General features: G+C 35.9%; 1 protein-coding gene across 1 annotated transcript in view; it reads left to right on the top strand.

Moving 5' to 3' along the window:
- Positions 1-25,159, top strand: part of Vps13a (vacuolar protein sorting 13 homolog A) — a 195,495-nt gene that overhangs the window by 158,439 nt on the left and 11,897 nt on the right. Inside the window, exons 59-68 of the mRNA XM_028770191.1 lie at positions 828-933; positions 3,239-3,352; positions 4,888-5,033; positions 7,702-7,783; positions 9,761-9,874; positions 10,557-10,632; positions 10,715-10,878; positions 11,170-11,215; positions 11,305-11,428; positions 16,770-16,881. Of these exons, the coding sequence (XP_028626024.1) occupies positions 828-933; positions 3,239-3,352; positions 4,888-5,033; positions 7,702-7,783; positions 9,761-9,874; positions 10,557-10,632; positions 10,715-10,878; positions 11,170-11,215; positions 11,305-11,428; positions 16,770-16,881 (1,084 nt within the window). The remainder of the gene's footprint in view (positions 1-827; positions 934-3,238; positions 3,353-4,887; positions 5,034-7,701; positions 7,784-9,760; positions 9,875-10,556; positions 10,633-10,714; positions 10,879-11,169; positions 11,216-11,304; positions 11,429-16,769; positions 16,882-25,159) is intronic.

Below are 25,159 nucleotides of genomic sequence, written 5' to 3' on the forward strand. Positions count from 1 at the left end.
GAACTGTGTATGTTCCCCTACTTTAAAAAGGCACTCTTATGGGCTAGTCAGAGGTCTCAATGGATAAAGTCTCTTGCAGCACAAACCTAGTAAAACCTGACTTTGATCCCCGAAGCCCACATAAAGGTGGAAGGAAAGAGCTGCCTCTACAATGAACTGTGGGCCACATGACCCGCACACATGCACACTGATAGATAAAATTTAAAAATAAATAATATACTATTATATAGAGTTAAACATCCTCTTATTTTTGTTTTTAATTTAAAATTTTCCCTTTGTTTTTATTTTATGTATATGAGTATCTTGCCTGTGTACCATTATATATGTGAGGTGCTTGCTAAGACCCAGAGAGGGCATGTGATTCCCTGGGGCTAGAATTACAGACAATTATGACCCCTCTGGATGGTGGGACCCAAACCTTGATCCTCTGAAAGAGCAGCCAGTGAATTCTCTTAACCACTGAGCCATCTCAAAATATTTGAAACTAAAAAATACTTCTAAGGACTTGCTTTTTAAAAATTTTTTTTTAGGACTTGCTTTTTTTAATTAATTTTTTTATTTAAATTTAATGATTTACCACATGCAGTTGTCTGTTCATTATTGTTGTGGTGTAATGGCCTGTTCCCTGACTTGTCAGTAGTCAGTTTCTTTTCTGTGGCCACTTTCCTACTTGGAGTTTCTTGCTATTACAGTGTAGCATGATTCATTGCATTCGATCATCTAGTCCTAAGTTTCAAAACTCTAAAGTTGATCTCATTTACCATACCTAATTCCCTTAGTGTATTTACATGATGTTTTGTTCATTTGTTTCCTACATTTTAATACAGGTATTTCAAAGTGTTGATTCAAGAAATGGACCTCAGGTTGGATCTTGGGTTTGTGTACGCCCTAGCAGACCTTGTCCCAAAAGCCGAGGTGACTGAGAAAACAGAGGTAAGATGTGGAATGATAGCATTTGACAGAAAACATTATGAAAAGAGAAGGTCTAAGAAAAAATATTACAAACTGGATAAAGTTGTCATTACCTAGTGAAATTCAAGAATCTCTCATTACATCTCAGATGTCTTAATTCTGTGTAAATGTTAATGTACTCTTTGCTTATAATATCTATATGCACAAAATCTTGGTGTGTACTGTTTGTTGAGGCCTTATTTCATACTGTTTCTTATGAGAATTTCATACATGTATACAATGAAATATCCTATTCATCCCCATTGTCTCTCTAAGTCCCCTTGTACCCTATCACTTAGCATGTTTTTAAGGTTTCTCTATGTTGTAAAGAAATACCACCATTAGTTTTATGCCAATAAATTATAAAACTTAGATGAAATGGACAAAATCTTAAAAATCACAGGGAAGTGGTGAAAATGACTCAGAAGGAAGTGACCATTTAAAACAATCCCTAACACAGGAGGTGTGACCCGAGATCTACTTGATCTCTAAGGTGAAAGTTGTGACCCTAGAGCTATCTGATCCCTAAGATGTGAGGCCTGATCCTAAATCTACCTGAAGAGCAATGCTAGCACAGCTGCATCACCACTCAGTACTCCTGAAGAGTGCACAAGTGTCTCCACTAAACAGGAATAGGGAACATTTCTTGACCCATACTATAAAGCCATTACTATTCCAACACCAAGACAAAACTAAAAAGGCACTAAAAGAAAACCACACTCATATCTTTCATTAATATGAACGTAAAAGTCTTCAGCAAAATACTAGAAAACCAAGTCTGTCTGTCTGTCTGTCTGTCCAGACATATAAGAACAATACTGTATAAATATAGGTATTAAATATACAGTCAAAAACTACAAAGAACTCATGGTAAAACACTGAAAATCTTACCCTGTAGATGAGAATCAACCCACTGATGCCTGTTCCCAACATCTGTCCAGCATCTCACTAACTTCAAGAAAAGCAAGTAGGGATGAAAAAGCAAAAGCATATACATCAAAGCCAAAGAAATCAAATTACCTCTTTTTTCAAATGATCTAATCTTACATGCAAAAAGCCAAAAGAAGATACACAACTAGAGGCAATAGATAAATTATGTAAGTTATAAATGACAAGAACCAACATATCAAAATCAGTTCTATTTCTTATGTACTAGCGTTATAACCCCACACGGAAACTATATAAACAATTTTCATGCGTAATAACCCAGCAAAAACTAAATACCTAAGAATAAATTTAAAGTACAAAATCTACACTCTGTAAATTACAATGTGTTGTTTGAAGAACTTGACAAACTGCTTTTAAAATTCAGTGGAATCACAAAGATTCAAGTTAGCCTAAATAATTTTGAAGAAGAACAAAATACTGGATCATACCCCAGTTATGAAACTCACTACAAAGCATGATGGTAAAAACAATTAAGACTGGCAAAAAGATAGACACACAGATTTCTGGAATAAAAGTATGTATTTTGTTTTCACAAAAGAACACAAGTATGTGATAAAGGAGTGAGCAGTATTTCAAGACACGTTGCCGAGATGACTGACAACCACTTCTAGGAGAATTGGCGTCCTTACATCACACATGCATAGAAATGTGTGCCAAATGGATCAGAGACCTAGCTGTCATAGTTCTATTATCTTTCTAAATTACAACTTTGTTTATGTGTGTGTGTGTGTGTGTGTGTACATACACACACACACACACACACAGATGGACAGGTGATTGATTGATTGATTATACAATATAAGAAAAACGAGATCTTTTGCATATCTGCATAATTTCTGTAACTTCAAGTTCTTGAGACTTTTTTTTCAGCACACCAAAGTAACTTAGGTCTGTGCATATTTGGAAAGAAGTGTTGGTGATTACCAAAAGTAAAACCACCACTACCTCATGTGAAAATATTTAGTACCATCTCCTTTGTGCATTACTGGCCTTTAAATTGCAGTAAGACAAGTACCAAAGTGCTATAGAACTCTGTTTAAAGAAGCAAATAGCCACAAAGGATGTTGCTGGAATGTGTTAGTACTCTTTTAAAATAAGAGCTAGAGTCACATGAAGAAAAGGTAGGTACCATTTAATAGAAACATAAAAGATACGTCTATGATGTGGTTTGTGGCAGATTTCCCTAGTAGTAATGATACAAGTTAGTTCTGAGGCAGTAGCTTCCAATTAAGGATAATGCTGACTGGGTGTTACGGAGGAATTTTCTTCAGTGTGAGAGACATTGGCTTTCCATATCTTACATAAACAGGTCTTTTCAGTGTTTCTGTTCCTTGTGTAGGTGGAGTATTTTCATAAGGATGTAGAAGCATTTGAACAAGAATATGAAGTGGTTTCATCAGTAGATCAATCACAAGTCAATCTCTTTGAATATTTTCATATATCTCCTATCAAGGTAAGAAAAATACATCACTTTGTTTTATAAAACTAAATAATTACAAATTGGTTTGGTCTCTTTGAAGGGAATTAGGACTTAAATTCTCTTCTTTAACAGCATAGTTGTTTAGTTTTACAGCTACATATAATAAATAAGAGGTATTGATCCTTTACATTTTTTTAAAAAAATCTTTTTATCTATTAGAAATAATATTGAAATCCCCTACAACCTGAGTCTATATCTTGACTCTTTGTTATCTGACTTTGACTTTTTTCATAAATTATGATGTTTCATTACATGTATGGTATATATTTTAGTTAGAAATTCATAAAGTGGACTTAAGAGGCACAGGGCAATACACATTCATGTACACACACATGCACACTGCAACACAAAGAGTTGAGTACAGAATATAATTATGTTTTAATTTTAGTATTATATGTGCATGTGTGTGTGATATGTATATGTGAGTGTAGGCTGCATTTGTCACAATGGATAGGAACTTAGAAGATAACTTTCTCTCCTTCCATTGTGGCTTCTGGGTTTGAAATCAATCTGTCAGGCTTATGTACCAAGTAATTTTACCTGCTAAGCCATCTCACCAGCCCAAATCTCAGTTTTGCTTTTGCTTTTAATGTTTGTGTGTGCTTGTCACTGCAAGCTTGGAGGCATGTGGGAATCAGTTCTCTCCTTTCACCATGTGATTTCAAGGGACTGAATTCTGATTGTCAGACTTGGCAGCAAGCCCCTTTATCTGCTACTAAGCCATCCTACTAGTACTATCTAAATCTTTAACACAATTTCTGTAAATTATTTATAGCACATTAATGTTACTACACAATCCTATATATGGGATTTATATACAGTATAACACAAAAGTCCTCTGTTTGCTTGCTTGCTTGCTTGCTTGCTTGCTTGCTTGCAAATAGAGTTTCTTTGTATAACCCTGGTTGTTCTGAAACTCAAGAGTTCCACCTGCCTCTGCCTCCTGAGTGCTGGGTATTAAAGGTAGGTACCACCACTCCTGGCTACAAAAATGGCTTTATTGTGATAACTTAATTTTAATAGTTAAATTTGTAAACTTTCAGAGATATGTGGTTATTTCTAACAACTTAAAAATCTATGTTGTTAGTGTCACCATATTTTCCTATCACCATTTTCCTAGGTTCAGCACAATGCCAAGACAATAGAGTCGAAGCTGCCTGTGGTAGTGTTCGTTCAGCATTTGTTATGCTGAGGCAAGAGGGATTCAAGTCCAAATAGCCTGAGCAGCGTAGTCAGATCCTGTCTTATAAAAATCAAACAGGAAGAGAATTCAATTCTAGTGTGTATTTGAACTAAATGTTTAGCTGAACATCTTAAATTATGAATTTTAAACAGAGCTATGTTGGATTTTCACTTTCTTAAACTTTTTAGTTAATAAGTTTTGGCATAATTCAGGTAACTTTTGAGATCTTATTCATGATTTAATGAATTCAATATCAAACTGTTTTGTAAAAGTTAAAGTTTCCACTGGGGGGATAGTGCTTTAATGTATCTCTTTATCTCTCCAGTTGCATTTGAGTGTTTCACTGAGCTCTGGCAGAGAAGAAGCTAAAGATTCAGAACAACATGGAGGACTAATTCCTGTTCATTCTTTAAATCTGTTGCTGAAGAGTATTGGTGCCACCCTTACAGATGTACAAGATGTAGTTTTTAAGTATGTTTAAAACTTGCATCTATAAATTGGTGAATGGTTGATTTATGTATATTTAAAATTTTTCTAAATGTAATAAGTACATTGAAAATTATAGGTAAAATGTGGTTTCTATCTTTAAGTGGATTTTAATCAAAATAATAAGTATTTTATCTGCCCTTAATGACTAAGTTAAGAATACGGGTTTTTTTTTGTTTTGTTTTGTTTTGTTTTTTGTCAAGAAAATTTATTGTCTGTGTAAGCTGAAGTTTTGGCTGGAGAAATTTTCTCCTGTCTCAATCAGTTTCAGAGCTGCAGAGCTGTCCCCAATTGGAGGGATCTGCAAATACATCACCTGTTTGTTTGGTCTTTATGGGGTTTTTTTATGTTTTTTTTTTGATTTGTTTATTTTTTTAAATCAAATTGTAATTTTTACTTATTCACACAGGGGTTATAAACACAAAAAGGCAGGACGTGGAGAAGGGGATGACACTGGAGTGTGGGTGTTCAGAGGGAGTACAGATATCTTTCAGAACAGGATATCGGCTGGGTGTGACTCTGCCTATGATTCACTTGTCCTTATCTAAGTTGGTATTATCTGCCAAGGCTACCTATTTACAAGGTCCATGACTACTCAGGCTGGTAAATTTCCACAAAAGCTGCCTGTTTACAATAGCTTATAGCCATCTGTTTCAATGTTTTTCCACAGAGATCCAAGACTTTGTTAGCATACATGTATGACAGGCCTATTGCTGATTTTAGGCCTATGGCTGATTTTAGGCCTTCAGTGTGTAAGCAGGGCTGCCCCTGACATCTCCTCCCTTCTCTAAGTATAGAAGGGCTGTGGCGATTCTAATCTTGGGAAGGTGGGGATAGAGGCCTGACCTCCAGTAATTGAAGGGGACTTTGTAATGGCTCCGGTCCCCCTGTCATTGTCTAGTGAGGCATGAGGGCCATACCCATCCTGATGTCTTTTTCCTGGAGAGGGAATACTTTTGACATCAACCCCTATGCAGTCAGGCTTGTCCCTCAGGGAACCCAGAGAGATATTTTTAACTTTTATTTATATTCCCTTGCAGTACTTAGCCTCGCAGCCTAAGCAAGAATTCAGGACGCCTGTCAGAGGGGGTTCTGGGTGGCCCCTCTCTGCTTGGTCTAGGGGCAGAAGTCCCCTCTTTTAGGTTGGGTGGAGATGGGTTTTGGGAACACCCTGGATAAAGTAACAACCTCATCTTGAGTCTCGTGGTCCTTCATAGCTAACTGAATCTGAATAGGTTTTGCTATCAAATTATTTATTTATCTTTATTTATCTGTCAAATTATTTATCTGTTGTTTCACAAAGTTAGACAGCCTATTTAAGGTCCAGGAACCAAAAGAAATAAGCAAAAATAACCCAATTAATGGTCCCAAGATGGGAGGAAGTAGGGTTGACAACTATGAAGAGATTGAAAACCAATTCTTGTACCAGGTCTCATCTTTCTCTTTCTTTCTCTGACTTTTCTCTGGGCCTTCTCTGACCTTTTTCATGCTCTCTTTAACCATCCCTGTCTTGTCTATGTAAAGGCAACATTCTTCTTTAAGGGCTGTACACAGTCTTTTCTATTGTAAAAAAGTAAATCAAGTCCAATAAAGTCCTTTGGAATTTTTGGAGGTCTCTTCAGACAGCGAATAAGTATTTTCGTAAGGAAAGGAGGTATCAGATATTCTGTTTTATGTACATTAGAAACTCTGGCCTGAATGAAGATCTCTCAAAAGAATTGGATTCTTAAGAGGTGTGGTGTTAGGAACGTAAGGCTTTCAAGCCCATAAGAGGAAGGCTTTTCAAATAGTGTGTGACTAGACAGAGGACAATGAAGGGATTGATTTCAGTGTATTATAGTCAAACATTGGTTTTTAGGCTAAGCACCATGGGACACACACATAGTCACAGTACTCGAGAGGCTTTGATGGACAGATGACTTGAGTTCAGGAGTTCAAGATGAGCACGAGCAACGTAGTGGCTCATCCCAGAATCAGACAAAACCCATTTCTATTTGAATGTGAGTCAGAATAGAAGCTAATGGCTATCAGTGATTCAAAGAGGCTGAGTAGAGACTACTTTACAAAAGAGTGGCCTTCCCAGGTAATATGTCTTAGCAAGTCTACTTATTAAGAACAGCATGAAAATCAGAGGCAGCTCTGAGCCTAACTGAGAAACAGTCAAAAACAAGAACACAGAATCAAAATAAGGTGAACTGTATGTTCCTGTTCTTATGATCAGAAAAAAAAAAAAAAAGAGCTGTCTGTGTAGTACATCATTTGCCACCTCTGCTTCCCAGAAGGAAGACTTACAGCAACTGACCATTCCCAGGCAGCCCATGCATTCACCTCAGCTTATCAAAACATTTTATTATGGGCCTTTATAGGGCAAAGTTGGTCTTTGCCCTATAGTTGCCCTAAAGTTGGTCTTTTTGAGGTCTTTGCCTTGGTCTTTGGTGGTTTTTTTTGTAGGATAAAAATTACAGATTTTACCAGATTATTAGAGAATTTCTTTGACTAGAATATGCCAAGAATTACATAAGATAAATGTATTTGAAAAGAAAATTCTAAAGAAAATAAAACTAAGTCATTGATAGTTAATGTTTTTTTTTTCCTCCCTCCATGGACACCTGATAATGTATACATAAATATATATGTTAACATGTTTTTTCAGGCTTGCCTTTTTTGAACTCAACTACCAGTTTCATACAACATCTGAATTGCAAACTGAAGTAATAAGACACTATTCCAAACAGGTTAGTATGAGATTATATTACAAAGAGAAAGATATAAGTTAGTGAAACCTTGTGTCTGCCTGTAGTTCTGTGTTTCTGCCAGCTGCTGGGGTGTCAGAACACTGCTAGGGGAGGCAAAATGCAAGGTCTTCCTTGCCACTGGGGTGCTGGGCTCATGGGATGCCAAAAACACAGTCTAAAATAGGAGTCCTAGCCCGTGTTTGTCCAGAAAAGAAACAGTGGGGGCTGGGACGGAGGCTGTGGTTTCAAACTCCTGTGCACAACTGGGAACTGCAAAAAGTTGAGAACTGGGAAGAACAAGTGATGGGAACAGGCCTGTGATGAGCCTGGGGTGGGGAAATTCAGCTTAGCTTCAAGTGAGTGCCAGGAGTGTGGAGGGGCCTTCAGTGGGAACCTTAGGTGAAGCTCTTTATGATGAAAGCCTTCCCACTCGACCCCCAGCAGTCATTGATGAAGGAGGCAGTCCTTGCTTGTCCAGACTGCATTATTCATGGTAGATGAGAATGGATCTGAGACTTACTCAGGGTGAACCAGAGATTAAATACCTCTTGCAGGAAGGGATGCCCAGAAAGGGATGTTAATTGGCTAAACACTTGGAACCTATCTAGATACCTCGTTAGCATGGAGAACTCTAGGCTCTATGTAGTAGTCGTGGTCCTCTTAGTGGAGTGTTGTGGTCACGTGCTACAGGACAGAAATTTGTATGGGAGCTAGTCCCGATACCTGCTGTTCTCAACTATGAGTTTTATTGGGGTTCTGAACTTTGCTTACTAGTTTTTCTGTCTGGTGGCATAGTCCACTGACCCACATCTGTCCATGCATATTGTCAGGAAAGCAAATAGCAAGTTTCAAAATTTTCAAGTTGGGTTTTTCTCTACCCTCAAATTTATTCACATGAACTTGAGCCCAACCACCATTTGAATTTTTAGTCCTTGTTCTTAAAACAAAACAATAAATAAAAATAAACACACTATTAGAATTTTTTCTGAGTAAAGTAGATTATAAATACATGATCTTTTTATAACAATTTGATTCAGTGACACAGATATTTTTACTATGGAGTTGTTGAGCCAGCTACATGCCTTGTTTCTGTGGATCTTGTAAAGTCTAGAAAGATTCCTAAATCTCAGGATTTAGACTTGAGTTCTGGGCAGGCATCCGCTTTTGCCGTGTACTTTGTGACCCTGGGAAATCTGTAAGATGCAGATGGTAGTACTTATAAGGAATGAAACACTGAAAACATTTTCTGTATTCTAGACCCTAGAATCTAGGTTCATTTTATCTCTTCCAAGTTGCTTTTCAAAAACTTAAGTATAGTAGGCTATGGGGAATGGCTCAGTCATTGAAGAGGGCTTGCCTTGCAAGCGTGGTGACTTGAGTTTCAGCCCGAGAACCCTTGTGAAAATGCTGGGTACACTACTGAATACTAGTAATCCCAGCACTTAGTGGTCTGAAGTAAGATCACTGGGGTTTATGTGACATCAGTCTAGGCTAGTTAGGCCCTGTCTCAAAGAAGAATGATAGTGCTCTTCAAGATGATACAAGGCAAATTGAACTCTGCTTTTCACAGTTACCCACACATAATATGCACCTCCACACTAATATGCATTTTTAATAATTATATTTTAAATGAAGGATTGTGATAAGGGCTGGACAGTCCTTTTGCTCTTCCAAAGGATGAGGTTTGAGTCTCAGCAACCACATGCAGCCCACAACTTTCCGTACCTCCAGGCCCAGAAGATCTGACACCACCTTCTTGCCTCCAAGGGCACTGCATGCATGTGGAACACCAACATATATGCAGGCAAAACAACCATACACATAAAATAAAATGAAAAACAAAAAGAACAGTGATAAGATTTGGGTCTTGAAATTTCTAGTAAAATGTTAGCCTAAGCAAACTTGATCTGAATACTAAGTAATCTATAAGGATAGTAGTCTCATGATGTTGATTGATAACACATATTTTATTTGTAGGCTATTAAACAAATGTATGTACTCATTCTTGGACTTGACGTTTTGGGAAACCCCTTTGGCTTAATTAGAGAATTCTCCGAAGGAGTAGAAGCATTTTTTTATGAACCTTACCAGGTAAAATATTTATTGTATTATTTAATGAATAATATAAAATAATGTTTTCTTAATGTATAATATATTTCAGTTGTTAACTTGAACTATACATGTAAACATGTACATTTGAGAGACCCATGGGGGAATTTTCTACTTTTTCCTTCAAAATTTCAACTTAAGATTTTTCTTATGATCCCGAATTTTAAGTGTTGATTTGTAGTAATAGTAAGTACAGTTCAAGTTGTAGAAAAAGGAAGTTCACTGTGTATGGTAATTTTGTTTTGCACAAAGTATGTAATAATAAGGGAATATAAAAGTCTTAATAAGGGACTAGAAAAGTATTCTACATCTCTTCAACTTTTCATGAACATATTTAGAGTGTCCCTACCTATAAAACGTATAATTAAAAACAAAGTAGAACTAATTTTTCTATACATTGTGATTTAAAATTAAAAATGATAAGAATTTTAAATTTTAGTTTTCTAAAAGATTGTTAAGGATATTGTAAGCTGTGCATGCTTCTCTCACTACAGTTGACAATGAGGAGAAACTTCTGTTCTTTCTTTGTCTGAATATGTTCCATCTGTTACACTTTGAGTGTCCTAACATTACCTGAGGGCTGTCGTTGTGCTGGCATCATTTCTTTGTTCGTCTAGTTGCTATCACACCTATGTCTTTAATACTACTCCTTTTGTCACTGTAGGGGGCCATCCAGGGTCCTGAAGAGTTCGTGGAAGGAATGGCACTAGGATTGAAAGCACTGGTTGGTGGAGCTGTTGGTAAGCAGCAGAAATCCCAGTAGCACTGCCAGACCCAGTGACAGCTGAGCCTTTGGTTAACATACTACTTCCTCTCTGTTAGGTGGACTAGCTGGTGCTGCCTCCAAAATCACCAGTGCTATGGCTAAAGGGGTAGCGGCCATGACAATGGATGAAGACTACCAGCAGAAGAGAAGAGAAGCGATGAATAAGCAGCCCGCTGGCCTTCGAGAAGGCATCACTCGAGGAGGAAAAGGCCTTGTCTCTGTAAGATTTCCCTGGGCTTATAAACACATTGGAGAATCGTTTTAAAGTCACAATTGTATGAGTAAAGAAGTAGGCACAAGTCTACTTAAGTGACTACTGACCATTGTAATGTGGCATGTAAAATATTCCCATAATCTCTGAAAACATTGTTTAAATAAAACACCTAGGAAATAGATGTGTCAATCATTGTGATCTGTAGGAAGAAAGAACTCTACAATTTTTGTATTGAAGCAAAATGGTCTTGTAAGCATCATATGGAAATACAACTTTTCACTTTTTCTTTTCCTGCAGGGTTTTGTAAGTGGTATTACAGGGATTGTTACAAAGCCAATTAAAGGTAAGTGTTGTAGTTGCTTTGGATGTTGCATAGCTCACAAGTTCCATTTTCACCTGGTCCAATTGTTTGAGCTGGTTGTGTTTTTATAGGTGCTCAAAAGGAAGGAGCAGCAGGTTTCTTCAAAGGTGTTGGAAAAGGTTTAGTTGGAGCAGTGGCAAGGCCAACAGGTGGCATCATAGACATGGCCAGCAGTACCTTTCAGGGAATTAAAAGGTAAAGTCTCTTTATGACTGATAGATGAATAACATTTTGAAGCCTTGACATTGATGTACTGCTGGTTTGCAGGCTCCTCATAAACAATATGGCAGATTGTGTGCCTTACTAATTTTTATTCTAAGTTGCTGCCGTTATGTGACTTCAGCAGTGTAGAGTTCTCTTTGTCATCTGCTTCCAGCAGCTGGTGTCAGGAATGCTTTGGCCCCTAAACTCTGACTCAATGTATGCTGTATATGGCAGTTCAGTTAGAAAGCAGCAAGCCATGGAGCAAACTATGCAGACTTGTCACAGAGCTGCTAGACTTACCCTCCATTGCTAAAACCTCACCATTCTTTATGTTCTTTCCTCTGTGAATATGCTAGGAAAGGGGTGAGAACAACAGAATTGAAAGATGTCTTGTAAATTTATTGAGCTTTAAATTTCTTTTACACACCCAAATGGAAAAGCCAAGTAAGTTATTTAGTGTGAGAGTCTGAGGTTTAGGAGAGAGGTCCCAAGGTACCATTAAAGTTTGAGTCTAGGTCCTGTAATACAATGTTTATAACAGAATTTGTGAGTGCGTAAGAATAAAAATGGAAAAGAGAAAAACATCTGAGGACTTGAGACTTGGGAACAGCACTTAGGAGTTAGGGAATGAGGACGCAGCAAAAGAGATAGAAAAAGGAATGGTCAGGAAGGTGGGAGGGTAAAGCAGTATTTAACAGCTACAAAGTTTAAGTGAAAGGAGAACTCACTTCACTCTACTTCTGTGACCACTCTAAAATTTTATTTTATCTGTACTTTAACTCAAGATACTTTGCATTTCCTTTCCCATCTTTATTTTTATCTTGTTTTTTTGACCAATATTTAATATACTATATATTTTACCCACTGTCTCTTATTAAAAAGCAACTTCTATGGGTGCAGTGACTCTTACCTCTTCCCAAGATTAGCATTGAACATACAGTAGTCTGGTTTTGATGGTAGTGGTGGTGGTAGTGATGTTTTGTGATTAAGCTAATAGTACATTTATATGCAGTGGTAGGAAATAATGTAAAGGGATCCCTCCCATACTCCATTCATTATATGTCCTCTGGCCACTGTGGAGAACTTTTTTCTCACAATTCCATTTGGAAAGAATTTGACCATGAGGGTGCGAGTGTCTGGTAGCATTCCTTGCTTTGTAGCTGCAGTTTTGTTTCCTGCCTTCATCTTCATATTCTCTTCTCCTTTGTGTGTCTGGTCTCTCTTAGAAGGACACTTTTGGTGCCATTTAGAGTGAGTGTACCTGTATTATTCCCTTACTTTGCAGTCCTCAATGTAGTCACACTATATAGACTCTGACTCAAAGGAACACTCAATCATTCTGGAGATTATAATGTCCAGACATTACAGAGACCTTTTCCATTTTCCACAGTGACATTTTGTAAAATTACCATGTAATGAGACAAAAATGGCATAGGCAGAGTCTGCTGATCTAATTCAGATTTTCCCAGTTTGACATACTAATTTGCTTGTCTGTTACCAATTGTGCATGCTTTTGTTTTTGTCATTCTTGTAGGTTAATTTAGCTATAGCTATAGTGAAGATATCAAAGAGTTCCAATACCAATAACAAAAATCCCTCCTGGTTCTTTTTATACTTAGATTAAAAACTGCCTTTAAACCCTTTTCACTTTTTCAGTTGGAGTGTTGATCCTTTATTAGTGAGCGGTAAGAGTTCTTTATAAATTCTAGAAACATGCTATAAAAGTCATCAACTTGAAGCATACATCACATACACTAGGTTTTAGTGTTAGGCTGCTGCCATCACCAACAAATTCCCTTTTCACCTTCCCCCAAAGAATCCTCACCCCTGTTAGCCACCATTCACCATTTCCATCTCCCTGAGCATCCGTCATCACGATTTCGTTGTGTGTGTTTGGGGAGGGGGATTACCTGTTTTAGATAATATATGTAAATGGAATCATACAATATGGAGGCTTTTGTGAGTAGCTTCTTTTATCTAACAAGTTTTCAGAGTGCATTTATGATGTAGCAAAAAGTAGAACTTCCCTTTTATTGAGTAATATTTTATTATGTAGATCTATCACTGTATTAGTTTCATTTCTGTTCCTCTGATAAAACCATGTTAGTAATATCCATGTCCAAGGGCAATTTATAGAAGAGTTTGGTTTGGTTTACGGTGGTTGTCCAGGTCCAGTCTGTAGTGGTGGGAACAGCCTGGCAACAAGCAACAGGGGTGGGAAGGTTCTGGTCACACTTCTACCTACAAGGAGGAACAGATGTGAACTGGACATGAGGCAAGTCTATAAGCTCTGAAAGACTATCTCTAGTAACACACTTTATGCAAAGTGTTCCACATCCCTAAAGTCTCAGATTCTTCCCCTACAACCAGTGCTACCAGATCAGGGCCAAGTCTTCAAATGCGTGGGCCTATGGGAGACACTTTTCATCTAAACCATCTTTTGGTTGCCAGTTAATCAGCAGATGAATATTTAAATTTTGTTCACTTTTTAAGACTATTACCCACAGTCAAGGATGTTGGCATGTATCTTTAGTCCTAGTACTTGAAAGGTAGACACAGTACTTCTCAGAGAGTTTGAGGCTGCCCTGGTCTACATAGTGAGTTTTAGTAAGACCATGTCTTGAGGGGAAAAAAATAAAATAAAATCATGTTAGTCATATGCCACTAAAAACATACACATGCAACTTTTTGTGGACAAATGGTATGTGGTTTTTTTTCTATTATTCCATTTTCCCCAGGATTTTTCACTCCTTCTTTTTTTTTTTTGTAAAAATTTTTTTATTGGATGTTTTATTGGAGCTCTGGTTGGTTGGTATTGTTGCTCTCTTCATGGGGCTGCAAACCCCCTCAGCTCCAATGTTCTTCACTCTAACTCCTCCATTGGGAACCCCAATATCAGTTCAATGGCTAGCTGTGAGCATCTGCCTCTGAATATGTCAGACTCTTGCAGACCTCTAAGGACACATCCATATCAGGCCCTTATCGGCATGCACTTCCTGACTTCCACATCAGCATCTACCTTTGGTGACTGCACATGGGATGGATACCGAGGTGGAATGGTCTCCAAACAGCCCCTGCTTCAGTTTCTGTCCCTCACTTTGTCTCCATACTTGCTCCCTTGAGTATTTTGTTGCTCCTACTAAGAAGGACCAAAGCACCCCCACTTGGTCTTCCTTCTTCATGAGCTTCATGTGGCCAGTGAGTTGAATCTTGGGCATTTCAAGGTCCTGGGCTAATATCCAATAATCAGTGAGTGAATACCATGTGTGATCTTTTGTGATTGGCTTACCTCACTCGGGATGATAATTTCTAGTTCCATCCATTTACCTAGGAATTTCCCCAATTCATTGTTTTTAATAGCTGAGTAATACTCCATTGTGTAAATGTACCACATTTTTTGTATCCATTCCTCAGTTGAAGGACATCTGGGTTCTTTCCAGCTTCTGGCTATTATAAATAAGGCTGCTATGAACATAGTTGAGCATATGTCCTTGTTATATGTTAGAGCATCTTCTGGGTATATGCCCAGGAGTGGTATAGCTGAATCTTCAGGTAATGCTATGTCCAATTTTCTGAGGAACCGCCAGACTGATTTCCAAAGTGGTTGCACCATCTTGCAATCCCACCAACAATGGAGGAGTGTTCCTCTTTCTCCACACCCTTGCCAGCATCTACCATCACCTGAGTTTTTAATCTTAGCCATTCTGACTGGTGTGAGATGGAATCTCAGGGTTGTTTTGATTTGCATTTCCCTGATGACTAAAGACACTGAACATTTCTTTAGGTGCTTCTCGGCCATTTAAGTTTCCTCAATTGAAAATTCTTTGTTAAGCTCTATACCCCATTTTTTAATAGGGTTATTTGGTTGTCTGGAGTCTAATTTCTTGAGTTCTTTGTATATATTGGATATTAGCCCTCTATCAGATGTAGGATTGGTAAAGATCTTTTCCCAATTTGTTGGTTGCCATTTTGTCCTATTGACAGTGTCCTTTGCCTTACAGAAACTTTGCAATTTTATGAAGTCCCATTTGTCAATTCTTGATTTTAGAGCATAAACCATTGGTGTTCTGTTCAGGAATTTTTCCCCTGTGCCCAAATTATTTGAGGTTCTTCCCCACCTTCTCTTCTACTAGTTTCAGTGTATCTGGTTTTATGTGGAGGTCCCTTATCCACTTAGACTTGAGCTTTGTACAAGGAGATAAGAATGAATCAATTTTCATTCTTCTACATGTTGTCCTCCAGGTGAACCAGCACCATTTGTTGAAAATGCTGTCCTTTTTCCACTGGACTGATTTAGTTGACTGAGGAAGGTTCCTGTCCACATATCAGACAAGCCCTTCTCTTCCGCTAGTCTCTTCCTTTTCCCTATTCCACTATGAGATAGTCCTGGCAAGAGCAGCATGAGGATGGAAGGGTTTCTCTGCTCATGTCAGTGAACAGTCACAAAGCAGAGACCTTTGCCACCAGTCAGGAGCAGGGTGAACATCCATGTGGGTTCTGGCCAAATGTGTACCTCCCGTTTAAAATAAACCAAAACCAAAACAAAGAAAGTCCAAGGAAATTAACAGATTTTTAAAATAATTTTTCTAGGAAATTTACATTATTTATGTCATAAAAGCATTTAAAAATTGAGATGTTATACTGTGTTCTTATTTATCTAAGATTATTTTAGTCTTATTTTTATTAGTTTACTATTAACATTACTTGGTAGTTGTTTTTATACTGTTTTAAAGTGGTTTTGATGTTTTTAATTCATATAGAACAATGTTACTTCCTTTCCTCCAGCCCTCCCCAGCTACCCTCCTGCAAGCTCCTCCCTCCCATGCCCCCTATTCTAAAGCTGATAGCCACTTTTGCTTTGATTGTATTTTTACATTCATATTTATGTATATATGCAAATAAATATAAAGACAACTTGCTCATTATTTGTGTGTATATGGTTTTAAGGCTGAGCACAACCAAGGGGGGACTCATCACTGGAGAGGTTAATTTTCCTTCTCCCAGCAGTCACCAGTTCTTTGTCTAGGAGGGGGACCCCAAAAAATCGTTCCCTTCTACATTAACATGTCCATTGATACTGCCGTTGTTGTAGTCTTTACAGCCATTCTAGGAGAGGCTGTTCCACAGCCGACTGCCTTACATACTGGCTCTTACTATTCTTTCCATTGCTTCTTCCCTGACATTCTCTGAGCCAAAAGTGCAGATTTTAAAAATTACACTTTATATGTTATTATATATATGTATACATATTATATATATTATACATATACATATGTGTAATCATAAGTTATGATATACATATACATATATGTAATCTTATTTTTGCTTTTAGAGCTACAGAGACTTTTGAAGTAGAAAGTTTACGACCTCCCAGGTTCTTTAATGAAGATGGAGTCATCAGACCTTACAGGTTGCGCGATGGTACAGGAAATCAAATGTTACAGGTAAGTGAAGAAATGTCTTATAAACTAAAATCAACTCTCACAACTTAGGGTGTTTTAAAATAGCTACACAAAATCTTAAAATAGATTAGGCTTTTATTTGTCTTATATAACCTTATTTATACTTTTATTTTCGTAGTACATTTATTTACTATGAGATTTTTTTTTCTTTTTTACAGGCATCAAAAAGTTTGATATGAAAACTGTTAATGCATGACTTTGCAAGTGAAAGCCAACAGTAGATTTTAGTCTTAAACTTTTACAAATTCTGTGCAGCTGTTTCAGTATTTTGAATATAAAGAAAAGATTTTGTGTTACAAACATCAGTCAGTCTAATCTTTCCATAGACTATTCTTGGTTGTGCTTTGGGTATTCTAGATCTGGCAAAGGCCAGTGTGCCTTATAAGCCCTTTAGACATGATAGCACATGCTTATCTACTTAGGTGGTTTCTGTTTGGGGTTTTGCTGCCTTTTATACCACTACTAGTTTTTATATTAAGTATAATCTTCACTTCTAATTTATTCATGAAGGAAGGAAAATAAAACTCAAGAACACTGCCGCTGTTGATAACCTGTGGTGCTTAAACATTCTTTGAGGATGCTCAGATTAGTATGTGTAGCCTTGTGGGGTTTGATGCACAGTTGACAGCGAGCAGTATCTTCTCATAAGGAAATACAATTTGGGGGACAATAGATAGCCTGAGGCTAGAATGGTTTGTCAGTTTTGACAACCTTGTTACTTGATAATTCAAGTTTTAAAACTTAGATTATGGTAGAAATAATACTTCATATCCCAGATTATCCCATTGTAAGGTTGTTTCTGTGGGTTTGGTGTGGAATATTAAATTAAGCCATATATTTGAAAATAAAGAGTCAGTATTTTTATAGGTTTGAAAAATATTCACGATACTAATAAACTATTGAAACATGAAGCTTCTCATGTTTAAAATAACAAGATTAAAAATGTAAAACTTTTACTATTTTACTACTGCATGTAGAATATATTAATTCATTACATGTACTTCATATCTTCTTTGGATCTTCTGTTCAATATATTAAAATGTAACTGTAGCATAGAAGTGCAGTATTTAGTAAAGTAACTTTTACCTTAATTTTTACATCTTATTAAAGTGCCAAAATACTTGCAAATTAAGATAGAATTAGTAGTGTCTTGGGAAGTTATATATAAAGGACATGTTCTGCAATCTCTACCATGAGAGTTTATTATTCTTCAAGGACAGAAAAGTTGTAGTTGACATGTCTGCCTAATCCAGTTGAAGCATTTCTACCCAGTATCTGCCTGCCCTTTTTAGAAAATTAACAATTAACTTTTTACTATACTGAAAGTTGAATGGTTTTCATAGCATAATTAAAAACTACAAATATTTCTCAAGAACTGTTTTAATACATTTGCTACAAAATAGGAATTTGTAGTGAGGAGAATTTAGAAATATACTGTCCTCATTATCCAGGAACAGATCATATTCAAAGTTTCTCATGATTGATAATTGGATTTCAGTGGCAAGAGAGTTTATTCCACACCTTAATTAATTTCTTTCTTTGGAATTTAAAACCATGAATTTTTATTTGTCATATTTAAAGTTACATATTATTTTTAGTAGACAACTCTCTGCTAAAGATTCTATTTCAGTAAATAAAATCTCCTGATCTTTGTCAGCTTTGCATATTTTTCAGCAAGAGTGTTAAACGTGCTAGTAACTTGAATACTTGCAGGAATTTATAAGATGTCTTGATGTGTTTACAGTTAGCATTATTTGTTTATAGATGTTAAAATGTTAGTTGCTGTTCTGATAGTAATAGTGCTTTTCTAAAATAAAACCACTATTTTTAGCACAGTTCTTAAAATACAATGTAATAAAATACAAAAAAAAGGGATAAGAGTTCTTCTATAGCAAGCAAGAACTCCTAAGTTTTATCTTGAACACTACATAAACGAGGCATGGTGGTGCCTGCCTGTGATCCAGCAGGTGGGAGGTGGAGGCAGGACTATCAGAATTTCAAAGTCATCTTAAACTACATAGCAAGTTTGAGGTCAGCCTGAGATGATGAGACCCTGTCTCAAAAACTAGGAATGTAATCTGCCTAGATTTCCCCTAAATGATTTAGTGACAGTGCTTTAGAAAGTGTTTGTTACATTCTACCTTCTGATGTTTCTCCTTTTTTTTCTGTTCTACAAAAAAGTTATGTTTTGACTAAATTACATATGCTTATATATTATAGTTAAATATAAAGTATATTCATTTTAATCTATCTAAAAAACAGAATATTATTCCAGTGCTTCCTAGTAGCCAATTAGGTGACTTATAAAGAAGTAGAATAATCAATATATTCTTAGAACACCATTGATACACAGAGCCATGTCTGACATGAGTTTGTATGTAAAAATTGTTTTTAGGCCTGTTAAGTTAAAAGTATTATATCCACAGTTACATGAGTCACAGATGAAAACTCTGCTTTAAAATTACTCTTTAACACCTTAACATTTCATAACTTTAAATCTTTTCCTGCTACTTAACTAACCTTTATGCTTCTTTTTCCTTTACCATGCTTGCAGAACATTCAGGCCTACAGGGAATGGATTCTGACTCACAGTATCAGTAGTGATGAGGAGGAAGAGGCTTAGTCAGAGCTTAATTGAGAAAGTGCATATGCTCCTTTGCATTTCACTGGAATGTTTGTGTAACTTCTGTCAGTACATCCATGTGTCCATTGTTAGGGAAGTTAACACTGTTTCCTTAGAAAATGTTTTTCTGGCCATCATGATAAAGCAAAATGATTACTATATTTACATACAGGAAAATGTATTTATCGTCAAAATGTGGAGTTTATCATAAATTATAAATTTCCTTTTATATATCCTAGCTTTGTGTCCCACAGTTTGTCATTAAGATCTGAAGTGAGATTTAAATGTAGCTTTAATGTTCATGAGCTCCACTCTAAATCATCTGCATATTTGTTAGCAAAACATCTTTTTTTAAATAAAAATATTCTGTGAAATTTTGGGCTGTAATGTAATGTTGTTTAAAGAAAAAAGAGTGGGCGGGAGAAAGACTAGGAATACCTTCAATGTTTTATATGTATTTAGCACTTAAAGGGATTTTGTCAAATTTCTTTTCATAATAAACTTGCATAACTTGATACTGTGTGCATTTTTTTCAATTCCAGAATCATCTAAGTTGAACTACTCTATAAAACTCTATGAATTGTCATAGACGATTAGTTATACATGTAATCTAGAGTCTTTGCTAGTCCTTTTATTATTACTTATTTTCTCAACACTTCTGAAATGGTTAATAAAGTTAATTGGACAGTAATATTTATTAGCTAACTTACATATTCATGTACTATATCCCTATCAAAATATTATGAATTAATTTAAGATAATAGAATTTATATAGTAAATTATAAATTTAGATATATTTTTCTAAAAGTTATGAAGAAAAGACATCTCTGTCTCTAAGTTTTACAAGCAAATGTGTTTTATATTTAGGCACTGAATTTTTTCTTTTAGTTTCAGACAGTTCTCCTGTCCTAATTTGCTAGTATATTGAATGTGCTGAAGCCATCAAAAACCAAACACCCTACAAAGGTGAATTAGTAGTAGTAGTTGTGATCCAGCATCACGTGAGACTACTGTGTCTTTTGATCAATAAAGGAATAAGGAATATTTAACTTACACTAAACACTTGGCTTATATTGGACTTACATTAGGTTTCAGGAGATAATTTGCTTAATATTTTAGAGTTTTTATAACTGATGGTTGACTTCTGTATTTAACTCCCACACTTACCAGGTGTTCATTCCTATAATTATCTCCTATGTTCTTTAAGTATGGCCACCCTACAACAGCAGAGGACAGCTCTTTGGAAATTTGTCACAATACAAGACATGTATAGCTAGACCTAAAAATAAGCAAATGTCAAAGATTTTTTTTTATACAATAATCTTCTTGAAAATATGTAAGTCAAATATAGTGACTATAAAATACCAGCTACAGTAACACACTGAATTTGACATACACCTACTACTTTCTAACCTGAAGACTACATCACAAGCTACCTCTTCTGCTAGACATTGGAAGAACACAATTGTCATACCTTGTTTGCATAAAGGAGGAAATGTGGAAAACTGTTTTGTTTCCTGGTATTGGAGATTTACAAGCATAAGGCCTTTCTCAAAGGAAAGTCCCAAACTCTTGGTTTGCAAGACATTGATTGAATTTTCCTGTAGTCAGTCCATGATGCTTATTTCTGTGGTCCCAATTTCATGGAGATGCTCTTAACCTATTAAGAATGTATCTTGAAAATGTTCTGATTATTTTGGCAATGGCTTGCCATTTTAGTTAAAAGAAAATTAAAAGTAGAATCACATTTACTTAAAATCTCTTCAACAATAAGATTAAAAACATAGCAGTCATCTATTAGCTTTATGGCGCTCTTAAGTTTCCTCGTTACTATAGTCCCTAGGAGTGTGGTCTATCCTTAGCAGTATAATCACCCCTTTCTGTTTCTCTGCCACAGTGAAGCCTTTTCAAGTGCTAATTGGTTTTCCAGTTTTACTTTTTAAAAAGCATTGCTTTTATCAGAGAAAAGTTTAACGATGAAAACTGCTCTGTTGCTTTGTACTACTGTCATCTTGGTTGGAAGTGTAGAACTGGAGAGACAAGTGCTTTATTGTTCCGCACCTACCTAAAGGATAGAGAAAGTTCACATTTGAAAATCTGATGAGGTAAATAGCTCCTTTCTTTATTTATGACAGTATAATGAGCATTTTTTTTAATTGTTAAAAAATGTTTAATGTTGTTTCTCATTAGAAAAATGAAGTTCAAAAGTATGATAAGCATTATTGTGGCCAGCTAGTGCCACTAATACAATCAATACAATATAGTATGATACAATACTATGTAATCCAATACAATATAAACCTAAATGAAGGACATTTCTCATAAGTTGGTGACATTGTAGTGTAATTGGAAAGCTTTTATGCTGTCCATGAGAGTGAAAAAGTGGAAAATAGATTTGTGTGTTGTACAATGATTAAACACAGTAAACATATGATTCAATTATTTTCATCTATGAAAAGTAAAAATGCATTTACATACAAATTTTCTATTAGTGCTTATAGAAGCAATGTTTAAATATGAAAAAGTGAATATAATTTCCGTTAACCTCTAAAAAGAGAAAAATGTTCTTCCAATTAAGTGGGATATTATTGAACCAAAAGAAAAAAAAATACCAATACATATTTATTTCTATATGTACATTGAAAAACAAAATTAAAGGGAAGTGAAATAGCCAGTCACAGGCACTCCAGTTTTGTAATTTAATTTACATTCAATGTCATCATTTTATCTATGAAGACAAACATTGCTGTGGTTGCCTAGGTCCACTTGAGTGTAGCATTTCAGAGACTTGTGTTATGCAAGTATTTTGCCTATGAGCTATACTCCCAGCTCACCGAGGCATCATGGTAATTGATGTGATCTATATCATCCTTGGTTAAGACTGTATATGGCTTTCCTCCTTTGGAAGAAAGAAGGCAGACCAGTAGGAGCAAGATGGCCAGTCCAGTAGAGCAAGATGGCCAGTCCTGGAATAGAAGCACAGGTGGGCAGGTGTACAAATGATGGTGTGTGTGCAGTAGGAAAGTCAATGAAAAAGCAGTATTTGAAATTTTTGTAATACTGTACCTTTTTATATATCTTAACTTTATATTCTTAATTTTTGCATGTTCTTTGATTCTGTAAATAAAATAGGAATAGTCTCTTTTCTCTGAGTGCTTACCATTGCGAAATTTTTATTCTCAGTTGTGTCTCTCTGGCATTTGAATAATGTCTGAAAACCAGCAAGATGAAAATTCTGAAACTGTATACATCATAACCATGTATATAAACAAGTTTCTAAAAGCCTTTAAATTAAATCAGTTAGCACTCACATTATAGATAGATGAAGTCCAGAATAACATGAATTTCAATATTTTTTTGAACCAAGAAGCCAAGACAAATCCCAATTTAGTCAAACTCTTACCAGTTTTAGCCTTGAGCCTCCCAAGATGGCTTAGTGAGCAATGGCACTTGTTGCCAAGCCTGACGACCTGACTTGGATACCCAGTACTCAGATGGCAGTGTCTTTTGTCCTCCTCCACACCCATTACCCAGCCTACACAGAAATAGATCGTAGCCACACGAAAAAACAAACTTTAGTTTTTTTTGAAATCATAAAAAATGCTTTTAATTGGTGCAACACTGAATTCACATTTAAGCTCATGATATAAAATTTATGAACTGGAGCCTTGTAGATGTCTTTTAACTGTGATATTTCATATTGATATGAAAAATATTCTATTATACTTATGTCTCAGGGTCAATATACAATGAAGAACTGTCATTGCTACTGTTTTATCTGGTTTAAATCCTATAGGAAAAGTCCACATTAAACTTTGCTATACTGATGGAAAGACAGTCAGAACAGGCTACCCTCTTACTGGATCTCTTTCTGCTGCATTTTCAAGCCTCGTTTTTTTGTTATAGATTTCTATACAAATGAATTTATCACAGCTTCCAAATATTAAAGGTCTAAGAGGTTTAAGTGAAATACTGTCAAGTACAGACTTTACCTTAGGTAACTAATGATGAGCATGTGAAAGGAATGGCGGTTTTATTCATTATTCTCACCCTGCTCCTTTATAATAAGCCAGGATCGGTTAGAGACTTGCATATTTAACTAATCTAAGTTCAATGAATAAATGAATAAAAGGCTTAGGAAATGTTGAATCAAAAGATTAAAAAGTACAGCCGGGCAGTGGTGGCACACGCTTTTAATCCCAGCACTTGGGAGGCAGAGGCAGGCGGATTTCTGAGTTCGAGGCCAGCCTGGTCTACAGAATGAGTTCCAGGACAGCCAGAGCTACACAGGAAAACCTTGTCTCAAAACAACAACAACAACAAAAAGAACATGATTCAGAGTAGCCGTGAATTACAGAACAATAAGAATAATTTATGATTTTCATGAGTTTATGGTCTTAATATGGTAAAGCATTTTCATATTAATAATTACCTCTGAGTATGGTAGTCAGTGAAGAGAAAGAGGAAAGCAATACTGAGACTTTTTTTTTCTGATCTCACACACACAACATGGCATGTGCCTTTCTCCCAGGCAATATGTAACTTGTCTCACCCACACACCACGGCATGTGCCCCTCCCCCAGGCAATATGTAACCTATCTCATACAACTTTTAAAGTAAGAATTGACAGAAAAAGATTCTTCATCTTTTGTTTTCTTACCATCTATGGCTTATTTCCTTTTTAACAATTTTTTATTCATACAGATTCAGAAACATGAATTCCTATTTTATGTTTATATTACAAATTTTTTTGTTAGGTGAGGACATTTTGTTTTATTGGTTATTTTATTTATTTACATTTCAAATGTTATCCCCCTGGGATTTTTAAATCATAAAAGATTTTTTAAAATTGTAATCATAGAATAATTCCCAAATGTGAGATGCCTAGACGTAAGTCTTAGGGACACAAATGGCCAGCTGACATACAAGTTTTTCTTTTTTGTTAAGTGTATTTTCACCTTTCTACATTTCTTGTTCTCAAAAAATTTCTTAGCTTTAGAAATCAAATCTCTTGGACTGTATTGTGAGAGTGCATGGGGACATATGGGCCATACTTCAATAGTTTGTGAATATTGAGAGCTTAGTTATCCCAGGACGATAGTACATTCTTTACTATTTCAGAGTTTTTAGTTTGACCCATATTATCTTTGAATTCTTTATGGAGTTATAATAGTTGTAATTGTTTAAGTTGTAGGAGGGAGTCTTTGTTGTTGTTGTTGTTGTTGTTGTTGTTGTATGTCTTTTCTTCCAGAAATTACAGGTGTTTAATTAGCTTCAAACACTGCCTTAATAGCCATTGGACGATAACTACCTTCAGCGTCGTGGTCTTCCCTTTTACTTCAGGAAGAGAAGTACAGTTAATCTGGAAGAAAGGGCTTAAAAATAGCAGTCAGACAACCAGAATAGTACTGGACACACTGCTTCTGGCATCATCTAAAGTTTTGAGTAAGTGGACAAGAAGTAGGAGACATAGTTTATTTAGTTCCACTCTGCATTTTGTAACTTTCGGTCTCCAGAAAGATATTTCTGAATGGAAGGAGAAAACTGAAGAGAGACACATTTACATATGTGGCATATATATACATGTATATGTATATGTATATGTATATGTATATGTATATGTATATGTATATGTAT

This window comes from Grammomys surdaster, unplaced genomic scaffold (genome assembly GCF_004785775.1).
Source record: "Grammomys surdaster isolate TR1022 unplaced genomic scaffold, NIH_TR_1.0 198, whole genome shotgun sequence".
Classification (NCBI taxonomy): Eukaryota; Metazoa; Chordata; class Mammalia; order Rodentia; family Muridae; genus Grammomys; species Grammomys surdaster.